Source organism: Carassius gibelio, chromosome B13 (genome assembly GCF_023724105.1).
Source record: "Carassius gibelio isolate Cgi1373 ecotype wild population from Czech Republic chromosome B13, carGib1.2-hapl.c, whole genome shotgun sequence".
NCBI lineage: Eukaryota > Metazoa > Chordata > Actinopteri > Cypriniformes > Cyprinidae > Carassius > Carassius gibelio.
In genome coordinates this window covers 25,440,893-25,460,668 of record NC_068408.1, presented here as the reverse complement: position 1 = coordinate 25,460,668, position 19,776 = coordinate 25,440,893, and the positions used below count along the sequence as shown (strand labels likewise).

At 40.2% G+C, this 19,776-nt stretch overlaps 2 protein-coding genes across 2 annotated transcripts; one reads left to right on the top strand and one right to left on the bottom strand.

Moving 5' to 3' along the window:
- Positions 1 to 281: 281 nt before the first annotated feature.
- ddx21 (DEAD (Asp-Glu-Ala-Asp) box helicase 21) lies at positions 282 to 12,485 on the top strand. Its single transcript, XM_052572684.1, is given in 16 exon segments — positions 282 to 450; positions 2,050 to 2,192; positions 2,194 to 2,392; positions 2,670 to 2,742; positions 2,824 to 3,002; positions 5,149 to 5,266; positions 5,388 to 5,573; positions 6,121 to 6,266; positions 8,362 to 8,511; positions 8,800 to 8,961; positions 9,168 to 9,287; positions 9,845 to 9,918; positions 10,000 to 10,159; positions 10,264 to 10,398; positions 11,759 to 11,803; positions 11,968 to 12,485. Coding segments are annotated over 16 exon segments (2,241 nt in total). The 5' UTR covers positions 282 to 345; the 3' UTR covers positions 12,214 to 12,485.
- A 120-nt stretch (positions 12,486 to 12,605) lies between these two features.
- Positions 12,606 to 18,182, bottom strand: LOC127970270 (interferon regulatory factor 1-like). Its single transcript, XM_052572686.1, has 8 exons — positions 17,403 to 18,182; positions 17,161 to 17,330; positions 15,571 to 15,670; positions 14,697 to 14,876; positions 14,316 to 14,552; positions 14,189 to 14,241; positions 13,040 to 13,133; positions 12,606 to 12,913 (listed from the first exon to the last, which is right to left on the bottom strand). Exons 2-8 carry the CDS (start codon positions 17,245 to 17,247, stop codon positions 12,834 to 12,836), a joined length of 831 nt encoding a protein of 276 aa, XP_052428646.1. The 5' UTR covers positions 17,248 to 17,330; positions 17,403 to 18,182; the 3' UTR covers positions 12,606 to 12,833.
- Positions 18,183 to 19,776: the final 1,594 nt, after the last annotated feature.

Below are 19,776 nucleotides of genomic sequence, written 5' to 3'. Positions count from 1 at the left end.
CAGAGCACGTTCTGCCGGGGGAGGGGCTAGCCACTGAGCCTATTTACAATTGGTCAAATTCACAGCGGAAGCGTTTTCTGATTGGACATAGCAACAAAGTGGAATTTTGTTTTATTACCATCAAAATCTTTTGCTGTTTGAATGTTAATGTTTTTGATCAATCTCTCTTTTACATGAACATTTATTTAGGTTCTCTCACTGTTAGGCAGCAGAATGTCGTGTGCTTTAAATGTAGCTCCGCCCCCTGCACGATAGTGTTTCGCTCCTGTGAATGAGCGCTTCCTTCCTCCCCACCTCGCTTCCGATTCTTTCTTTTCCTCCGGTGCGATCTCAGTACGGTCGCACATGTCCATCTGCCGCACAACATCTAGAATGCCGTCTAAGACCCTGCCAGCCGCCGAGCCGAGCGCCCTGATGGAGGAGGTGGAGAGCGGCCCGCCGCTGCTGAAGGTGAGAGCGGGTCCACACAGCGCTGACTGACGCTATATGATCACACACACACCGCTAACGGTACCGTCCTTAGAGTCCAGGGCGCGTATCACTTCTGCTCTGTTCGAGTCGGAATTCACACACTGCACGGTTTAGGGATTTGTTTGTTTGTTTGTTTTCCCCCAAAAGTATTCATTAACTCACGTAAAGTCGAAATATGTGACGTAAGTTACATCTGCGATCACGTGTGATTAGCATGAACACTAACAGCACGTGTGTGTGTTGAGTTAGCGGCTATAACTAATATTAACGAATAGCGCTCTGTCATAACTGGGAAGCGACTGAGAAAGGATAAAATAAGAATCTACTGAAATTTTATCATAATAAATGGTCCATGACTTGTTTCATTTTATAACATTAGAGCACAGAACCGGTGTTGTGTAATATTCGGTTCCTGTCTTAAACCGTTCCCGTGGGAGGAGTTTACGTGAATATATTCATGAGTTCCCGTGTTGTGGGCGTGTCCTTGAAACAATGCGCAAACGAAAGGAACTTGTGATAATATTATTAGTGCACGCTCCTCAAATCACTGCTTGTTTCATGGATTATTTTGAACAGGTAATGTGTACATTTTACACATTTAATAGCGTTAAATTAAAGTTTTTCACAGGAACCGAACAAAACACAAGACCAGTTATAAGAGTTTTAATTATTTTTTATTATTGAGATGTATCTGAAAGCTGAATAAATATTTCCATTGTTGTATGGTTTATTATGAGGACAATATATGAAAATCTGGAATCTGAGGGTTTAAAAAAATCTAAATGCTGAGAAAATCATCTTTAAAGTTGTTCAAATGAAGTTCTTAGCAATGTATATTACTAATCAAAAATAAAGTTTTGGTATATTTACAGTAGGAAATTTACTAAATATCTTCATGAACATGATTTTTACTTAATCCAATGAATTTTGTCATAAAAGAAAAATGTGTAATTTTGACCCATACAATGTATTTTTGGCTATTGCTACAAATATAGCCCAGAGACACCGATAACATTGGCATTAAATCACAAAAACTAGTGAACTGGAGGTGTTTATGAAAGTCATATTGTACTTTTTAATGTGTGAGAGTATTAGTCATGTTGACAATCAGTGGATGGGGAAAAAAGATAAATAATACAATAATAGAATACTAGAAATATCTCAATCTGTGATGTGCAGATGAATACGTTTTTATCAAATAAATACAGCCTTGGTGAGCATAAGAAGCTTCATCTTACTGATCCCACACTTTTGAACGGTAGTGTGTATACACACACACACACACAACTAAAAAAAAACAAGTAGATCCAATGGAAAAGAATAGAGAAAGCTAGTGTTAAAGGCCTTTTTTGTAAAGAAACAGAGAGAGCAAGTGTTAGACGGTCAAGTCAACAAAAATATAAAACAGAATTAGAATAGAGAGTGCTAGAGATACTGAAGTGAAATGACGAGTAGTTATCTAATAAAAGATCAATAATCCGACATGATAGAAGAATGTGTAGCGTTATTTCTCTGCTATGATCATCATAAAGGATCAGTGACACATTCCTGTTAGATGAGCCTCTCCTTTCTCTCCAGAAAAAGAAAAAGAAAACGAAAGAGCAGAAGGAGACGGCCGAGGCAGAGTGTGATTCACCGGCTCCTAAGAAGAGGAAGGCTGAGAAGATGCCCACCGAGAGCACAGACATGAACGGGAACACGGACACAAGCCAGGTCAAGGTAACCCATTTCTCCTGATCTCATGGAAATCATTATTCTGCAGCTCGTGTGTCTTACTCAGATCTCTGTCCAGCTGAAAAAGAAGAAGAAGGTGAAGGTGGAGGAGGTGATGGTTAACGGAGACACTGCGAAGACATCTGTACCAGCGTCAGTGGACACACCTGGAGCGTCCAGCGAGGACTCGGACAGCGACCGCGAGAAAGTGTGTACACGTCTACACTTCTGTTCACATATCCCCAAATCTACAAACAGCTGTAATATTATATTTAATTAAAAGGTTGATATATGTATTTAGATAATATCTGATTGTAAGCAACACTATCACAATCATCAGAGATGCGGCGGTCAGAAGCAGTTATATGTGTGAATACAATGCAGAACACTGGCATTAGTTCCCCATCAGCATGTCCCTTCAGGGGCTCCGTAGAGCACCAGTAATCCAGATTTGGTGATTTCTGATGATCTGATCCTTTCTGTAGGAAACTCCGGAGCAGAAAGAAGGAGCCTTCTCTAACTTCAGGATCTCCCCGAACACCATCAAACTGCTGCAGGGTAACGCCGCTCACACCGCCTCGTGGACCGCTGCTCAGATACACTGACACTTTGAGCTGAAGTAGTTTCTCTCTCTTCTAGCCCGTGGTGTTTCGTATCTCTTTGACATCCAAGTGAAGACCTTTAACTCTGTGTATGATGGGAAGGATGTGATCGGTCAGGCGAGGACCGGCACGGGGAAGACCTTCTCGTTCGCTGTTCCTCTGGTGGAGAAGCTGCAGTCCGGAGCGGAGGACAAGAGGAGAGGCCGGGCCCCGAAGGTACTGATCGATGAACGTGATGGACCGTAGCGCTGCGGTGCGGCTCACGCTGGACACCAGGGCTTTTAACATGACACGAGATATACAGTGCTGCTCAACAGAGCACTCGTCAAAATGATGCTGTTCTGCTTTTATATATATATACATATAAATACAGACATGCAACAATGAAGTAAAACAGTCTAAACCTCTACACAACTAACCTACTGACAGATTTTCAATATGAATATACTATATATAAATGTGCACCTATACAAAGACTGCAGACCTTACAGAGTCACATTGAGTGCAGACGTTTGCAAGCCTCAGTTATGTACTGCCAGTCAGAGTCTTGTGCTGAAGCTCAGTGGTGCATCCTGGGATACTGAAGGATGACGGGGAGGTCATGCGTGTGCTGTGCACTTCTTTACTGGTTTGCTTCATCATTCAAGAGTAATATATTTCTGTTACATGTGAAACCGTACTGTTTCACAGGTCACGCGTGCTTCAGTGTCTGTGTAATGAACAAAACCTCCGGCATTCAGTGACAGGATTCATATTTAAAGTCTTTTTGAATTTTAATATTCACAGACACTAGTCCAGATCACAATTCAAATTGAGTTACAGACCTACTTTTGATTATTCATCCAAAAATGGATGGATCCCGTGGCATTCGGTGCTATAGAGTGAATCAGGGATGGACTCCATGCTCCTGTCTAATGATGAAGGCTAAAACATGCCGGCTTACAAACATTATGAACACAGTTATTAGTAGTGTTTGATGATATATCGGCCGATATTTGGCATATTTTAGATCAGTTAAGTTGTTCTGCTTGGGTGATGTGTTGGATGCAGGACTTTTATTTTGACGTCGCTGAGAGCAGCAGCACACACTCTCTCTCTCTCGTTCACCGTCATCGGTTGAACAAATGAATCAAAGTATTCTAACGATCGCTTTTATATTATCGGGAACAGTAAGGGAAACGTACTTCTCGTTTGCCGTCAGCATTCAGCTAACACGCATCGTTTAAAGCCCTTTGAAAGTGTAATTTCACAGTAGTTGCAGCTGTGAGATCTTGTGAAGTGTGTGTCAGTATGTTTCCTGATGCTGTGTGCTCTGTGTGACGGTCATCTGGACAGGACGAGAGGTCAGCTTCAAAGTCCTGATTTCAAACTATGATGATTAATGCATTTGCACACAGTCATATTCATATCATTCTTACTGCGTGCTGCATGTTAAATGAGGGTTAGCCTGGCTTTAGTTGATAAAAATATGATTCCCAATGCACAGAATCTTCCCAGATTACGGAGTGCCCTGTTGGTTATAATGTTTACTTGCTATTTGTTTATATATATTAAAATATTTATTTGTGAAAAAACTGTAATAGAATAATAGAAACAGGAAGTTGTAGTTAGACTACTAGTTATTAGTTTCTCTCCACAACAAATCCTCTAAAGACAATCCAGAAACAATTAATTTAAGGTGAACGGATGCCTACCTCTCTCATTCGGCACGAATCCAAATATTTCCATATCCGTGACACATCTGGGTGTTGAAATGTTGTTATAGGCTAGGCTTCATCGATGTGAAACCTCATCCTTCATCACAGCGAGGCGCTGGTCAGGCTGACCGCAGCGCAGCAGTTCAATGTTAAATACGTTTCTTTATTTTAATGTTGAGTCTGTGAGGTGCCGGCGTGATATACCAGCACTGGATGGTTATGCAGATAGACAGATAGATTGCAAAATAAAGACTACTTTCTGCCGTCTCTGTTTCCTTTCAGAGAACTCTGGAACACGTCACAATAAACTGAAACTCAGCTCATTCTTTTCTTTCGTTTTGTTAATCCGTCAATGATGGAAGTGAAATATATTTAGTGTATTGGCGCATATATTCATGCCATTTTAACGAAATTTGGCACCGATTGACACAATTTGGTCGGTACCCTTAAAAGTAATTAGGACAGGACAGTATGCAGACAGGAAGTGAAGTGGAAGGAGGGATTGGGAAAGGTGCACGAGCCGGGACTCGAGCCCGGGACACCCAAAGCACAACCGCACTATATGTCACTAGGTGCATGGTTTTTTATCTTGAGAACTGAATTTAGTTGAATGTGTCCACATCTGTGTCCAGTGTTAAATTAATGTGTGATGTGTGTCCACACAGGTGCTGGTTCTGACACCCACTCGTGAGCTGGCCATCCAGGTGTCCAAAGACTTCAAAGACGTCACCAGGAAGCTGTCGGTCACCTGTTTCTACGGAGGAAGTTCATACAACCCACAGAGTAGGGGCTTCATCATCACAGGCTTGCTTTTTGACTGAATGATCAATGACAGGAAGTCATTTGTAGTTTAGTGTAGTAAGGTTAGGTGTTTATTAACCTGAGGATTGACTTGTGTCTTCAGTGGAAGCCATCCGCAATGGCATCGATATACTGGTGGGAACGCCGGGCCGCATCCGAGACCATCTGCAGAATAACAAGCTGGATCTGTCTCAGCTGAAGCACGTGGTGCTGGACGAGGTGGACCAGATGCTGGACATGGGCTTCGCCGAGCAGGTGGAGGAGATCCTGTCTGCGTCCTACAAGAAAGGTGATCCCCACGCCTCATGCTCCTGAGCACACGGTGTTCGGCCGAGCAGAAGATAAAAGCTAAACCATGAGAGCCGTGACAGATCTACTTTAGGGCTGTGCGATTTGGAGAAAATCTCAAATTGTGAATAATATATATATATATATATATATATATATATATATATATATATATATATATATGTATATATATAATATATTGTCAATTTTGACAAAGTCAAGCTTCAGCTTAATATTGTCAGTAGTGTGCAGCACAGTATGAATCTCATTACACTGAAAAAACTTATAGAAACTATCACAGAAATTCTTATGGTTTCCATTAAAACATTTACAAAATAACATTTTTTGAAGAGTGATTTGGGCGTGATTCCAATAGGAGCTCCATGTGGAGCATTTCCCCAATCCATGCCATGTTTCCCCGGTACCTGTTTGATCTCAGAGTAATATCGTGTCCACATCACAGGCTTTGCACTGATCAAATCTCAGCGTCTCAAATGATGATTCGATCTCGATTGTCTGAACAGTGTTTCTGAACCTTTCTCTCACAGATGCAGAGGAGAAGCCACAGACGCTGCTGTTCTCAGCGACCTGTCCCTCCTGGGTTTACGACGTGGCCAAGAAATACATGCGCTCTCAGTTCATCCATGTGGACCTCATCGGGAAGAAGACCCAGAAAGCAGCCACCACAGTGGAGGTAATGCCACGTGAATATAGTGGTGCTCGTCCGGCAGAATAAAGCTCATATAAACACAAAGAAAACATGGTTTGAAGAACAAAATGTATATAAGCATCTTAACATTTCTTATTAATGCTTAAAAGCGTTTAGTGAAATCTGTCACAGTGTGTCTACAACATTACATCAGTCGAGGGTTTCCTCCTGTAGGTGGAGACAGAGTCATTTATATCAGGGTGTCCGCGGGGTTTTAAAAAGTATTAAAAAGTGATAAATCAAAATGGTCAAATTTAAGGCCATTAAAAGTGTTAAATGTGGTCTCAGAGGTATTATTTTTTTCCAAATTAGGTATTATTTTTTCCAGACTATCAGGTGTCTTATTCTGATTGAAATTCTATCTGCGTTCGTGTTAGTTCGTTTATATGGGCTTTAGCATATCTGGGCACATAATCAAAGATCTTCCGTCTCACTGTATGTTTGATGCTGACGTCATATTCAGTGGTCGTTCGGCATCATCTCAGAACACTGCGCGCTCAACAGAAGTGGCTGGCTTACGTTTTATTTTAGACTTGCTTCAAGGCATATCTTCAATGACTGGACAACCATCGTCGTCTTCATGGACAAATGCAAGTTTTCTAATAGCTGGGTTAACGACCGGTAGTACCGAGGTCCCGTTCAAACCCGGTTCTTGACGCATACAACGCTATGATTTCCGCGAAGCAGAAAACGAGTACGGAATCTCAAAATCCAGTCATGTAAATGAAACTTACATTTTAATATGGACAGTCATGGAATTTGTGAAAGCATAAATTAATCAAATCAAATCTCCATATGGACCAGTATCTGTAAATGTTAAGCCGCAAAAGTTGTTTGAAATATGAATCCGTGTTCTGCGCGTCTCTGTGTGAATTAATTAATGACAGAGACGTGCAGGTTTATTTACTACATAGACTAAAGCGAATGACGGTTGCATTAATTTCAGCATCTGTTGTCTTCTCCTGTCAAAATAATCGAGTTAATTTAGAATTATTCATATTCATTTTCGAAAAAGCAGAAGACATACCGGTTTCTCCGGTAGTGGGCGGAGCTAATGGGCAAATAGAAATTTCAAAATGACAAATATGCATTCATTAGGCCTAAAAGAAAATTTTTACATAAGGGCATTGTGCTAGAAATATTACTATTATTTAAACGTATGTGATACTGCTACCATTGTTGCAAAAAAATAAAAAACTTTATTAAAAAAAAAAAAAAATCTCAATATTTCTCCCATGTTTTAATTTTAATAGCAAATCCCCTTTATTTACCAAACATAAAATGTGTTTAAATTTGATAAATTAAAAGACAAATTAAATTTGGGTGAAACTTGTTTACTGTTTTTCATAATTATATAACTTGTAGAAAAACTTTAAACACAATTCTAAATAAGTATAAAGAATGGCATTGGTTTTATTTTTAGTACTAAAAAGTTATTTTTTTTTTATTAGCAAATTTTTGTGTTTTGCTTTGGTACCGAAATTGGTACCGAGAACCGTGGATTTTCACTGGTATCGGTACCGAATACTGAAATATTGGTACCGTGACAACACTAACAGGCAGGCTTATTGTTCGGTCTATCCATTTTCTCCATTGCACATTTTATGGTATTTGTTTTATTTTTATTTACTAAGTGAAATAAATGTGCAATATGCTGTCAACATCTCTAAATCTATTATTTTTTGTATGTTATATATGTCAAAATCTGTGTAAATAATAGAAAGGTCGCTGATTAACACTTGCAATTCAGTGTCGTGATGGTTTTAAAAAATATTCTGAAGGTAGTGAAAAAGGTATTAAAAAGTAGTAAATTTAACTTAAGGATTGCTGTATATACCCTGTATATATATTCATCTGACCTGTGTAGAAGTGGTCAGTTACTGATCTGTGGAATCTTGCTGCTTCAGAACAGAACAAACTGTTTTCTCATTACCTGTGTAATTAGCTTTTTTTAAACTTATTTCTAATGATTAATAATTGAATGGCACACGTTTCCTGTGCCTGCCGTCCTTCCTCCGTTATACGCATCAGTTCTTGTTCTTGAGCGTGTGCCGTGTCTGAGCTGTTCTCTGTCGCGCAGCACCTGGCCATCGCCTGTCACTGGTCTCAGCGGGCGTCCGTCATCGGTGATGTCGTCCAGGTGTACAGCGGCAGCCACGGCCGGACCATCGTCTTCTGCGAGACCAAGAGAGAGGCCACGGAGCTCTCCATGAACACCTCCATCAAACAGGTGCATGATGAATCTGAGCCTAGTGTGTGTATGGAGGGATGGGGACTCGAGAGCTGATGGGATGTTTTACAAAAACAACAGCTCGTTGCACTACTTCTGCTTCATTGCACATGCGCGGGACTGTCCTGTCTCGGTTTACATGTGCTCTCAGATGAATAATTAATGATCTACAGTACACCACCCCTTTCAGTGCGGTCAGAATGTCATTGGGATTGATTGAGGTGTTTGCATGCAGGCTCTTCAGTCTGATTGAGTGTTATTAAGATGTTCTTAACTGTTGTGGTTCAGAGTGCGCAGTCGCTGCACGGAGACATTCCTCAGAAACAGAGAGAGATCACGCTCAAGGGCTTCAGGAACGGCACGTTCGAGGTGTTGGTGGCCACTAATGTGGCGGCGCGTGGCCTGGACATCCCCGAGGTGGACCTGGTCATTCAGTGCTCTCCTCCAAACGTACGCTTGCCTCTTTTACTTGACCTGCTCTTGATTTCCTCTACTCCATAATTCAGTTCTAGTTACTGTGTTCATACATGTGGCCAGTTCTTTTAAATGTTTCTTTCATTTCTATTTGGTCTTGTTTTTGTCTTTGAGTCCCTGCTGATTGGATCTCTGTAGTTTAAGATGCTCTTTAACAGCGTAGACTTGTGTTGTGACTGCAGGATGTGGAATCATATATCCACCGGTCTGGACGGACTGGAAGAGCCGGAAGAACTGGCATCTGCATCTGTTTTTACCAGCGGAAGGAGGAGAGCCAGCTCAAGTTTGTGGAGCAGAAAGCGGTGAGACACCGTCAGCGGTTCATTAACCACTGAACATGGGTTGAGCAACAAATGATGGATAAAGTGTGCGATCAGACAAGACGCTGACGAAACCATTCAAAAAGCTTTATTTGTCCATAAACCTTGTCCAGGATCTCTTTATTATTAATGTATTATTTATATGTGACCCTGGAGCACAAAACCAGTCATAACAGTCCATTTTCTGAAATTAAGATAAATACATCATCTGAAAGCTGAATATATCATCTTTCCGTTGATGTGTGGTTTGTTAGAAGTACAATATTTGTCTGAGATACAACTTTTTGAAGATCTGGAATCTGAGGGAGCAAAAAAATATCAAAATATTGAGAAAATTATCTTTAAAGTCCAAATGAAGTTCTTATCTTCTGTGCTGCAGAGACACATTTTAATAAGAAAGAATTGAAGTAAATTGTGACACTTTTATTGGACTGAGATGTCCCGGTTGTCCTGTATCGATGCTGTAAATGAACCACAGTGTCATCAGATGATCAAATGATGGTTGGTTGATGGCTGTTTCTTGTGTTCGCCTGCTCCAGGGAATCACCTTCAAACGTGTCGGAGTCCCAACAGCCAACGACATCATCCAGTCCTCCAGTAAAGACGCCATGAGGTCCGAGACCTTCTCATACACACAGTAATGTCTTCAGTGGATGTATGAGAATGTGAACGTGATGTATGCTGCTGTTGACAGGTTCCTGGACTCGGTCCCGGCCGTGGCGGTGGGGTATTTCCGCGAGGCGGCGCGTGAACTGATCGAGCAGCGCGGGGCGGAGGAGGCGCTGGCGGCGGCCCTCGCTCACATATCAGGAGCCACCGCCCTGGAGAACAGATCCCTCATCAGCTCCGACGCTGTACGTCAACACCACAGCTAACACTTCACACAGGATCTGCAAACACTAAACATTTCCAATACAGTGCTGGGAATCTGTGTGACACTCCTGTCTTGTTCTCTCAGGGGTTCACCACCATGATACTGAACTGCTCTCAGGAAATGCACAACATCGGTTACGCCTGGCGCGGGCTGAAGGAGCAGCTCGGAGAGGGAATCGATGAGCACATCAAACGCATGACCTTCCTCAAGGGCAAGATGGTACGTCTGTGTTTTACTGAAGCCAAGACGTCATCTAGGACAACATCCAGTCTGATGTGTTTGCTGGGATGCACTGCCAAAACTTATGATTAGAAATGAATGACAGCAAAAGAATAGCAGAATTGAAGTAACGTTTATATATTTGTACTCTCAGTGAATCTAAATCTGCATTAGGGGTGTAATATTACATTTTCCTTAATAGATTTCTCTTTTTTTTTTTGTTCTGTGTTATGAATTAGTAGTGAGAGTAGGGATATTGAGTTGACATTGAGTATATCGCAAAAACCATTAGAAGCGATGAACATTGGACCATCCCCTACAGAGTGCACTCACACATGACATGAAGTCTAGTGAACGTATATTACTGTTTGTTCTTTCACTGCGTGATTCAGTCTATTAAAATACATCTAGAATTATCACAAAATTCAAGACATTGGGGCAGAAAATCTATATATTAATACCACTTCATATAGTTACCGTATTTTCCGGACTATAAGTCACACTATTTATCATAGTTTGGCTGGTCCTGCGACTTATTTATCAAAATTAATTTGACATGAACCAAGAGAAAACATTACCGTCTACAGCCGCGAGAGGGCGCTCTATGCTGCCCTGTAGCGCCCTCTCGCTGCTGGAGATGGTAATGTTTTCTCTTGGTTCTTGGCTCTAAACTAATAAATTCTCCAAAAATTACCATCATTAAAAACGTGATTGATTTTTTTAAAAACCGTTAGCATTTTCTTTTCTCTCTTTTGACAACAATAATTGGAAACGCATCACTGTTTTCGGTGTCGGAGCGACATGATGATGATTAGTTCAGTTTAAATGATTCGGTTCAATCACAACGACTCACTTATTAACAGTGACCTGCTGCCACCTGCTGGCCGTTTAAATACACGTGTAACTGCAGGTTAAAAACATTCCTGTCCTGCGTTAAACAGTGTGTGAACACATCTAAATCCCTCTTCAGACGCAGCTTCTGTGTGTCCTCTGCACTGCAGAGATTCATTTAGTTAAGAGATTCATAATTCACTGAATAAATGGAAGAATCGAACTCAAGATTATGGACACTTTTAGAAAAAATGGCTTTATAGAAGTAAAAATCATTTTAAACTAACTGGAAAAGATTAATTTCTATCTCTGCTGTGAGCTGACCACCACAGAACATGCAGAACATCAAAAACTGTCAGCTGTCCACGTTAAGATACCAGCTCTGAACATCATCTGATTATCGTTAGCAATGAAATCTCACAAAATATTGAGATATAATTTTTTGAGACCGAGGATCTGCATCTCTGTTTGTTTTTGAGAGTTCAGGGCTTTGGTTCTAACAGCTCCTGTGTGTGTGTGTTTCTCTCAGGGTGTGTGCTTCGACGTCCCGGCCAACAAAGTGAAAGAGATGCAGGTATGACGATGCACTTGTGTGTTTGAGAGGCTTGTACAGCGACGCTGCAGGGATGTGTCTGTACACACGGGCGTCTTCTTTCCCAAGCCACTTCCATGTGTTTGAGAGTCGGGTTCCACTAATGGAGGCTTGTCAACATAGCTCGTGTTTCTGTGTCTGTGCAGGAAAAGTGGCAGGACAGCCGGCGCTGGCAGCTGAGCGTGGCCACGGAGCTCCCCGAGATGCAGGAGAGCATGCGGCAGAACAGCGAGCGACCCTCCGGAGGCTTCGGGGGACGAGGACGCCGCTCCTTTGGCTTCAGAGGAGGAAACAGCTCCGGCGGCAGAAGAGGAGGAGGAGGGCGAGGAGGAGGAGGAAGAGGCGGAGGCGGCGGTCAGAAACGCAGCTTCAGCCAGGCCTTCAATTACTGATCTGGACTCTGGGTCGTGTTTTTACTGCCATTTTGCTCTTTACTGGAGCCATCAAATATGCTGATTGCTTTAACTCGCAGTTACGCTATTTATACATTCTGTCCCACTGATATTAAAGTGGTGTTTAAACTACAGCACCGCTGTGTTTCATTGCTTGTAAAACTGTCTTGCTCTTCCGATGTGGGCTGGAATGACATGATCTTGAAAGAAATCACATTGTGGTAATATGATTAAAATCTCCCGACTTTTTTACAGTCTCTGAAAAGAGAGAAGCCTGTGATTATTAGTCGAAATGACCACGTTTCATCCAGCTAATCAAGGTCTTATATTTGGAGTTAAACGGGGACAGCCCTGGCAGATGCAGGAGGGAATGAAGCCACACACGGTTTAATCCAAAGCATAAACTCAAGATTTATTGAAAAGTTTGGCAAACAAATAAAAATAGCTGATGTCTTCTTTAGTGACCAAGAAATTGTCATTTAGCATAATTTAACATAATTACAACTCAAAATCATTCAGGCACAGTTTCACTGTCCACTTATTAACATTAATGACTTTTTTCTTCAGTTGCACTGCAAAAAATACAAATGCAGTAGTATGAACCTGCTGGTTTAGTGGGTCTAGTCGTATTGACCTGACGAGGTATTGTGAACGTTACAGTCAGTCTGGAAGGAGTAACCAGAAAACTCCATCGTCTCACCTGAAATCAGAGGAGTTCATACATAATTATTAAAATGATCAAATGGTTAGGTGGAACACTGTTGAAATGTTATTTTATTCTCCGGTGTTATCTGGGAATAGCAGTAGGATGTTGAGGTTTTCTTACACAGGCATCCCATCCACATGGAGTTGGGTCTCCAGCCCCGGTCGCTCTCGTACGAGGGACTCCAGTGCTCCGGGTGCTTCAGGTGATCCACGATCTGCAGAATCAATGCACACAGTCTCAAATCAAACATAACTAGAAAAGAGTCGTTCAGAACAAACCTTGGCGTTGGCTTGGCAAAGCATTAGCTGGACCTGAGATGAGTTCATGAAGGCCACATTCACCCAAAAATAACAATTGTGTTATTTAGATGTGTTGAAGAATGCTGGTAACCATTGATGGTCCCCATGGGGTAAATAAATTACCATTTTTATTTTTGGGTTAACTATCCATTTAAAGTGTTTTTTTTTTTTTTTTTTTGAGTGGTTGACTGATACAAATTATTATTATTATTATTATTATTTTTTACCTAAGTAAATGGATAACCTCAACTTTCTGTTCCCAATAACAATAGAAGCCTGTTTCTGCCACTGATTAAAAAATAAGAAGGTAATTGTGCATTTATATCTCAAAATTCTGAGAGAGAAAAAAGACACAACCTTGTTTTATTTTTATTTAGTGGCGGGAACAGACTTCCATACAAAACTGAGGTATCCTAAAGGACAAAATACTATAGTAATTTATAGTAAATACTAGTAACTTGAACCATACTATAGTAAAGTACTTGAGTTCATTTGTTGTGGTAATTTAACTATAGTGATATAAACAAATAACCCAATAAAGTACTAAGATTTCTACAACTATAGGGTATATTATACTACAATACACTACAGTTTACTATAGTCAAAACTATAGTATACTACAGTATTTTTTGCATTTATCAGTACACTACAGTATGCTGTAACATTCATTAAAGTGTTGTAAATACTATCATATACAGTATAATAATACACTTTACTATAGTAAGGTATGATTCAAAAACACTAGTATTTACTATAAGATACAGTATTTTTTAAGTTTCAGGGTAAGTTGCCTTTACAACAATTTTAAGATGGTTGTTCCTGCTGAGAGCAAGGCCGCTGAAGATTTATTTATTCATGCAATTAAGCCGTTTTTAATCTTTGACATCCTGAGATCTCTTTCGCTCGGGTCGACTCCTAACCTGTGTTTGTGGTTTGTCAAGCCAACATGTCCATCAGAGAGAGATCTTACCTTCAGCACAGCTTCTCTTTTCTCGTGCTCATCTGTTTTGTTCAGCTGCAGTCCTGTGGAGATCATTCATTAGTCGCTTATAAACCTCCGCTAGACTTAGTTATTGTCCACAGATGAGTACAGTTACCCTGTGAGAAGGTGATGACTGGTCTCTCCTCCTCCACACACCTGGCTTCAGCCGTGGCACTGCCTCGGTCGTGTGTGAGCTTCCAGAAGGCCTCTGTATCCATACGGGAAAGATATGACATCTCCATTAAAGTAGGGAAGGACGTTTGTGTCTTAGCTGTAAATCTCTCCAGTGGTATGTTCCTCTGTGTTTGTGGAGACATTGCTGCTTTACTGTCGGTATCCAAACACCTTAAAGCTAAAGAGAAACCTCATCACAAACTCAGACTTCTTATGCACTCATGAGAATAACCCAAATCACCTTTAGGAACTCAATATACACAGATGCACTATATGTGAAGTATTCAGTAATATCCCGAAAGGTTCATATATGTGCAGATACCTTTGCGTCTTTTGACTGTTTTGCTGTGTGGGAGGAGAATATAAACTCTGAAAGCGTTGTGGCCTTTCTTGACGCTCTTGTCCTGAAGCTCTTTGACGTCTGTCAGGGAGTTGAGCGCACATCGGAAGTTTGCTTTCCACGTCTTGGGATCGGGTTTGTCTGTGCCGGGTTTGTATCGCCCTGAAATCCACAAGAGGAGAGGAGAGTATTCCTGGTCTGAACTTTCATAGCTGAACTTCTCTTTTAAACATGTTTGGTAAAATTACAAATAATATAACGGCTACATTGAATGAGCAGTTCTGGTGCTTATTCTGGACATTTCAAAAGATTAAAAATAAGACAAAACCTCTTCAACTATTTCTATTTGTCAAACTCTGATTCTTTTCACCTCAAGATCACTGTCAAAAATAAATCTTTTTGGGAAAGCATCGTCTAAAGGGGGATGACATTTTCAAATGAAAAGACATTCAGACCTTTGATAGGGACTTCATTATCTGAAGGCTGAGTGTTTGTGGATGAGCTTCACAGACTCAAAACATCAAGCGAAACTTGACACTACAGCAAATGTGTGTTCACTTCATGAAAATACAGATTTGGACACTCATAGGTCTTGTTTCTTAGGGTAACCAATGCATGTAGTACCATTTAATAAGACACATGTTTGTATATAGCATATTTATCTATTTGTAAACTGTAATCATTCAAAGTCTTTACAGTGTTTTCATTTATTTATATGACATTGTGATCATTTCCTGACAAACGAGTGACAAAATGTGAAAATGGAACACTTTATATATGAATCATGTCCTGTCTGCTTCATTAGTCATTTTGATCATTTTATCCATCTGCTGTGATCAGAAATCAGTCTGTGTACCTGTGTGGATGGCCCAGTTTCGAAACAGAGTCGCGTCCTTCTCGATATTCCAGCCGTGCCGGGCCGCATGCTTCCAGGGAATCTGGAAAACTCTGGCAGACTACGGAAAAACAACACAAATATATAGAGACTGACGAATCTACCCTTACGAAAAAGAGGTTTATTAAAGTGTGCTATTAGTATACTTCTTTTAAATTAAAAATAGGAAAGTATACTTTCAGTCTCAACTTTTATGTACTTTTCTGAAATGCTCTTAAAATGAGATTCAAGCATACTTGTACTTAGAAAAAGTCTTGATATATTTGAGCTTCACTTGTGCTCCAGGAATCCAGGTTTTCATTGTTATATGGTAAGGGACATTATTACACATCTTCCGTACAGAATACCCAAAACACAAGTGAAGAAGAAAACAAAACAGCAGATGCTTCCACACATAATCTAACACGATCATCAGACATAAAACAGCATCGAAACTGTGTAATGTGATGGAATAAATCATCGACCCATGAAGAGGTAATGACTGTCAAGCTTGGGGTGCTGGTCGACTCCATCTACGTTTTGATTATCATTCTGAATCCAATTCAGTCTTTTTATTACAGCTTTTTGTTCAAAATGTTTCTTTCTTCCTTTCTTCTTTATTTCTTACTTACTGTACATTCAAGTGTTTTTAAAAAAGAATGCATGAAGCTAGAATAAAATGTTTTTGTTCCCTAACAGATACCCTGTTCTTTCTGTTGATGTTTGTATGTTCAGATATTCATATAACAAAATGTATACAAATTAATACCTAAATAAGCACATATTAGTATACTTAGAGTATGATGTAAAATAAAAGTAAAGAAAACATAAGTGTACTTGCAGTATAAAACTATTATACTAGTAGTTTATTGAGACTATACCTCAAGGTGTATTAAAACTAATAAAAAATCTTATTAGTTAACTATTACCAATGTGCATTTTAGTATAGTTGCAGTCTAAACTACAAACATAGAGGTAAACTAGTTGTGTACTCAAAGTTTGCTACTGTTATACTTAAAAGTATACTTTTATATTCTAGAAAGTGGGCCAATTTAGTCCCAAGGAGTATTGAAACAGTACACTTAAAAGTATACTACTAGAACACTGATATTTGTATACTCACTGCATAAAGTATACTTACAATATACTTGAACTTTACTTAAGTAAATAAACTTAAAGTACACTTCTTTTTCATAAGGGTAGATATATCAGTTAAAAGTAAATTCAACATGTTTAACACTTCACTGGGAAAGTTAAAATGCTTAACAATGCTGGTTCAGAGCAGTCTGAGTCTGGTTTCTCCCAAGGATTTCTCTCCATTCTGTCACTGATGGAGTTCTGGTTCCTCTGGATTGCTTAGTTAGGACGCTTCTTTCCAGTGATATCCTCGACTTGATAACACAGATACTATTTAGACTGAACTGAGCTGGATGATGAGTGTTCACTATTATTCTTCTGTATACTGACACACATCTTCCTATTTGATACTGTTGCTTTGACACAATCTTTAGTGCTAAAAGTGCTCTATAAATGAAGGTTTCTTGAAGCAGCTCTGTAAACTACAGATCTCACCTGATCCAGCCACACGACTCCAGGGTATGTGCCGGATTCGATCTGTTCCTCCAGCCACGGCCGCAGCCGCAGACGTCCCTGATGCATCTCGACGGACGGCCCTCAGTGTGCTTCTCCAGGAGTCTGTGTGACGGTCTTCAGTGTCGCCGCACCATCACACGCATGCACCACTGAAATCAGTGGCACGCACTCAGATTACAGGAGGAAACTTCACACCTCAGTCTGTCAGTCAAAGCTCATACCTGCACCAACAGGTTTGGAGGGTTTCCTCACAACTGGGTAGATTTCTGTGGTACTGAGGGACCCGGCACAGTCCCGCCCCTATGCTTCAAACGCTATTTTGATTTATTCCACTGAAGGGGACACAAATACATAAGTACAGTCACTAATATTAACGACAGAATAGCTGGAGAAGGTATTTCCTGGAGGGCCAAACAAATAAACAAAATACCGCAGGAGAATCTTCAGCTTCAGCTGATAAAGGGAGGTATTTAGCTCTGTGCGGCGGTGCTTTGAGGTTTCTCCAGTGTTATTGTAAGAGTGGTAAAATGCCCTTGAGAGTTACACTTCAGATTCTTATCAGGCACTCGTGTGTTCTTGGTTACATTTTTGTGCTTCGACTCGTTTCCCGTGAACTTCACTGAGCTGTTTATGCATCTTAGGTATTTTCCAATGAAACGATTATTAGTCTTGCTCTTTTCACAGTCAAGTCATTGCAAATATGTTGTTCTAATTAACAGTTCCAGCAAACAAACATGGAATGAATGTCAAAACAGTTCTTTCTCAACCAGTCCGTACAGACCATAGTTTGATCGCTGCTTAAACGTTATTCTGAAATTAAAATATTCTGAATCAGGCCCATTTGGTAGTTCAGGTTTGTGTTTACAGCTGATAAAATGAGCATATGGAAAGCTAACCTTTATTATCTATGAATTACTCATGCATATTAATGTCAGTCATGATGATACTAATGTGTAAGTAGATTTAGGAGTCTTGCGTAATGCACACATTCATCATTTACAGCACGCAGCACCAAGATGCATGAAATATATATGATATATATGACATCAGAGGTACACACACACACAAGACACAAATTGCAAAGAATAGTTTACATGTATGGAACCTTTTCTCCTTTATCTTCAGGTTGAATCGTACGTGCAGAACAGAAATGTGATATTTTAAGGAATGTGATTAACACACTCTTAATGACTGTAATTATGTAACGATGTTGTCTCTGGAGCTAGTCTGACAGCTACATACATCATATCAGTGTCATTTGAAACCACACCAACAAGTGCTGCTCAATCAGAAATAGGACATGAAATCTGAAATCCACATATTCAGGACAAAATTTGACACACTGGTTTCCATATAGTAGAACTGGTTAACTTAAACAAAGCTGGAGAAGGTGCTAGCCCTCAGCCCTCATCACACACATCTTAATCTGACTCTGACTGTAATGAAGCGTACCACTGACTCACAGTTTCATGTTTGACTCAGATTAGCTGTGGTTGTCAAAGGTAGCCACAGTATCAGTATCACTGAATGACCTAATAACAGGAGCAGATAATGACGTCTCACACACACACACACACATAGACCTATACACACACGTTGACTTCTTCTGCTACCGACAAGGAACTAAAAAAAAAAATCATAGACAGTACATACACACAAGATATCAAAAGCTAAAAGAGCCACAGACTAAATGTGATAGTCATTCTAATTATTAATTGATTGATTATCTGGTTTTATTGGGACCATTTCATTACAATGTTGCTCAAGTAATTCAAAGTTGTTGTTCCTTATGTATTTACTTTGAATATAATTTATTTTCTTATTTGCAGTTGTCCCTTGCCGTCCATGACCCAAATCAGAGCCCGGACCTAGCACTATTTTCATGCCCTAGGTGGCTAGTTTCCTATGGTGTTAACTACAAAACCTTTACACAAGTCTAATGTTCTCCTTCATCATTTGCTATATGGTTTATTTCCCACACAGATGTGTTGTGTATTGTCAGTGCTCTGCTGCTGTACTTCACTCGCCGATCACCAGAGGCTCTCAGCAGATCTTTTGTGCTTGTTCTTGAGTGTCTCTCTGTTGGTTGTGTTGTGCTGTCTGTGTTTTGGTTACCTATGTGTGTCTGTTGTATTGTAAGCCCTGCTGGTTTTACCAACTGTTGCTTTGTTTATGAAATATTTAAACTCAAGGACTTTCCACATTCCATTCGCTTCTCTCTGTCAGTCCATACCTGTCCTATCACAGGGGGATATTTTAGACCATAATGTGTCTGTGTGTGTGTGTGTGTGTGTGTGTGTGTGTGTGTGTGTGTGTGTGTGTGTAGGATATATGTAGTATATTTTCATGATTTCTGAAGATCATGTGACACTGAAGACTGGAGGAATGATGCTGAAAATACAGCTGCACATCACAGAAATAAATTACACTTTAACACAGATTCACATAGAAAGAGATATTTTAAATTTCACAATATTACTGCTGTATTTTACATTAAAAGCCTTACTGTTCAAAAACTTTTGCCTGGTAGTGTATATTCTCCACGTGGGTCTCCACCTCCATCTGTCCCAGGTCTTTTTTAAACTATGGGGGTGT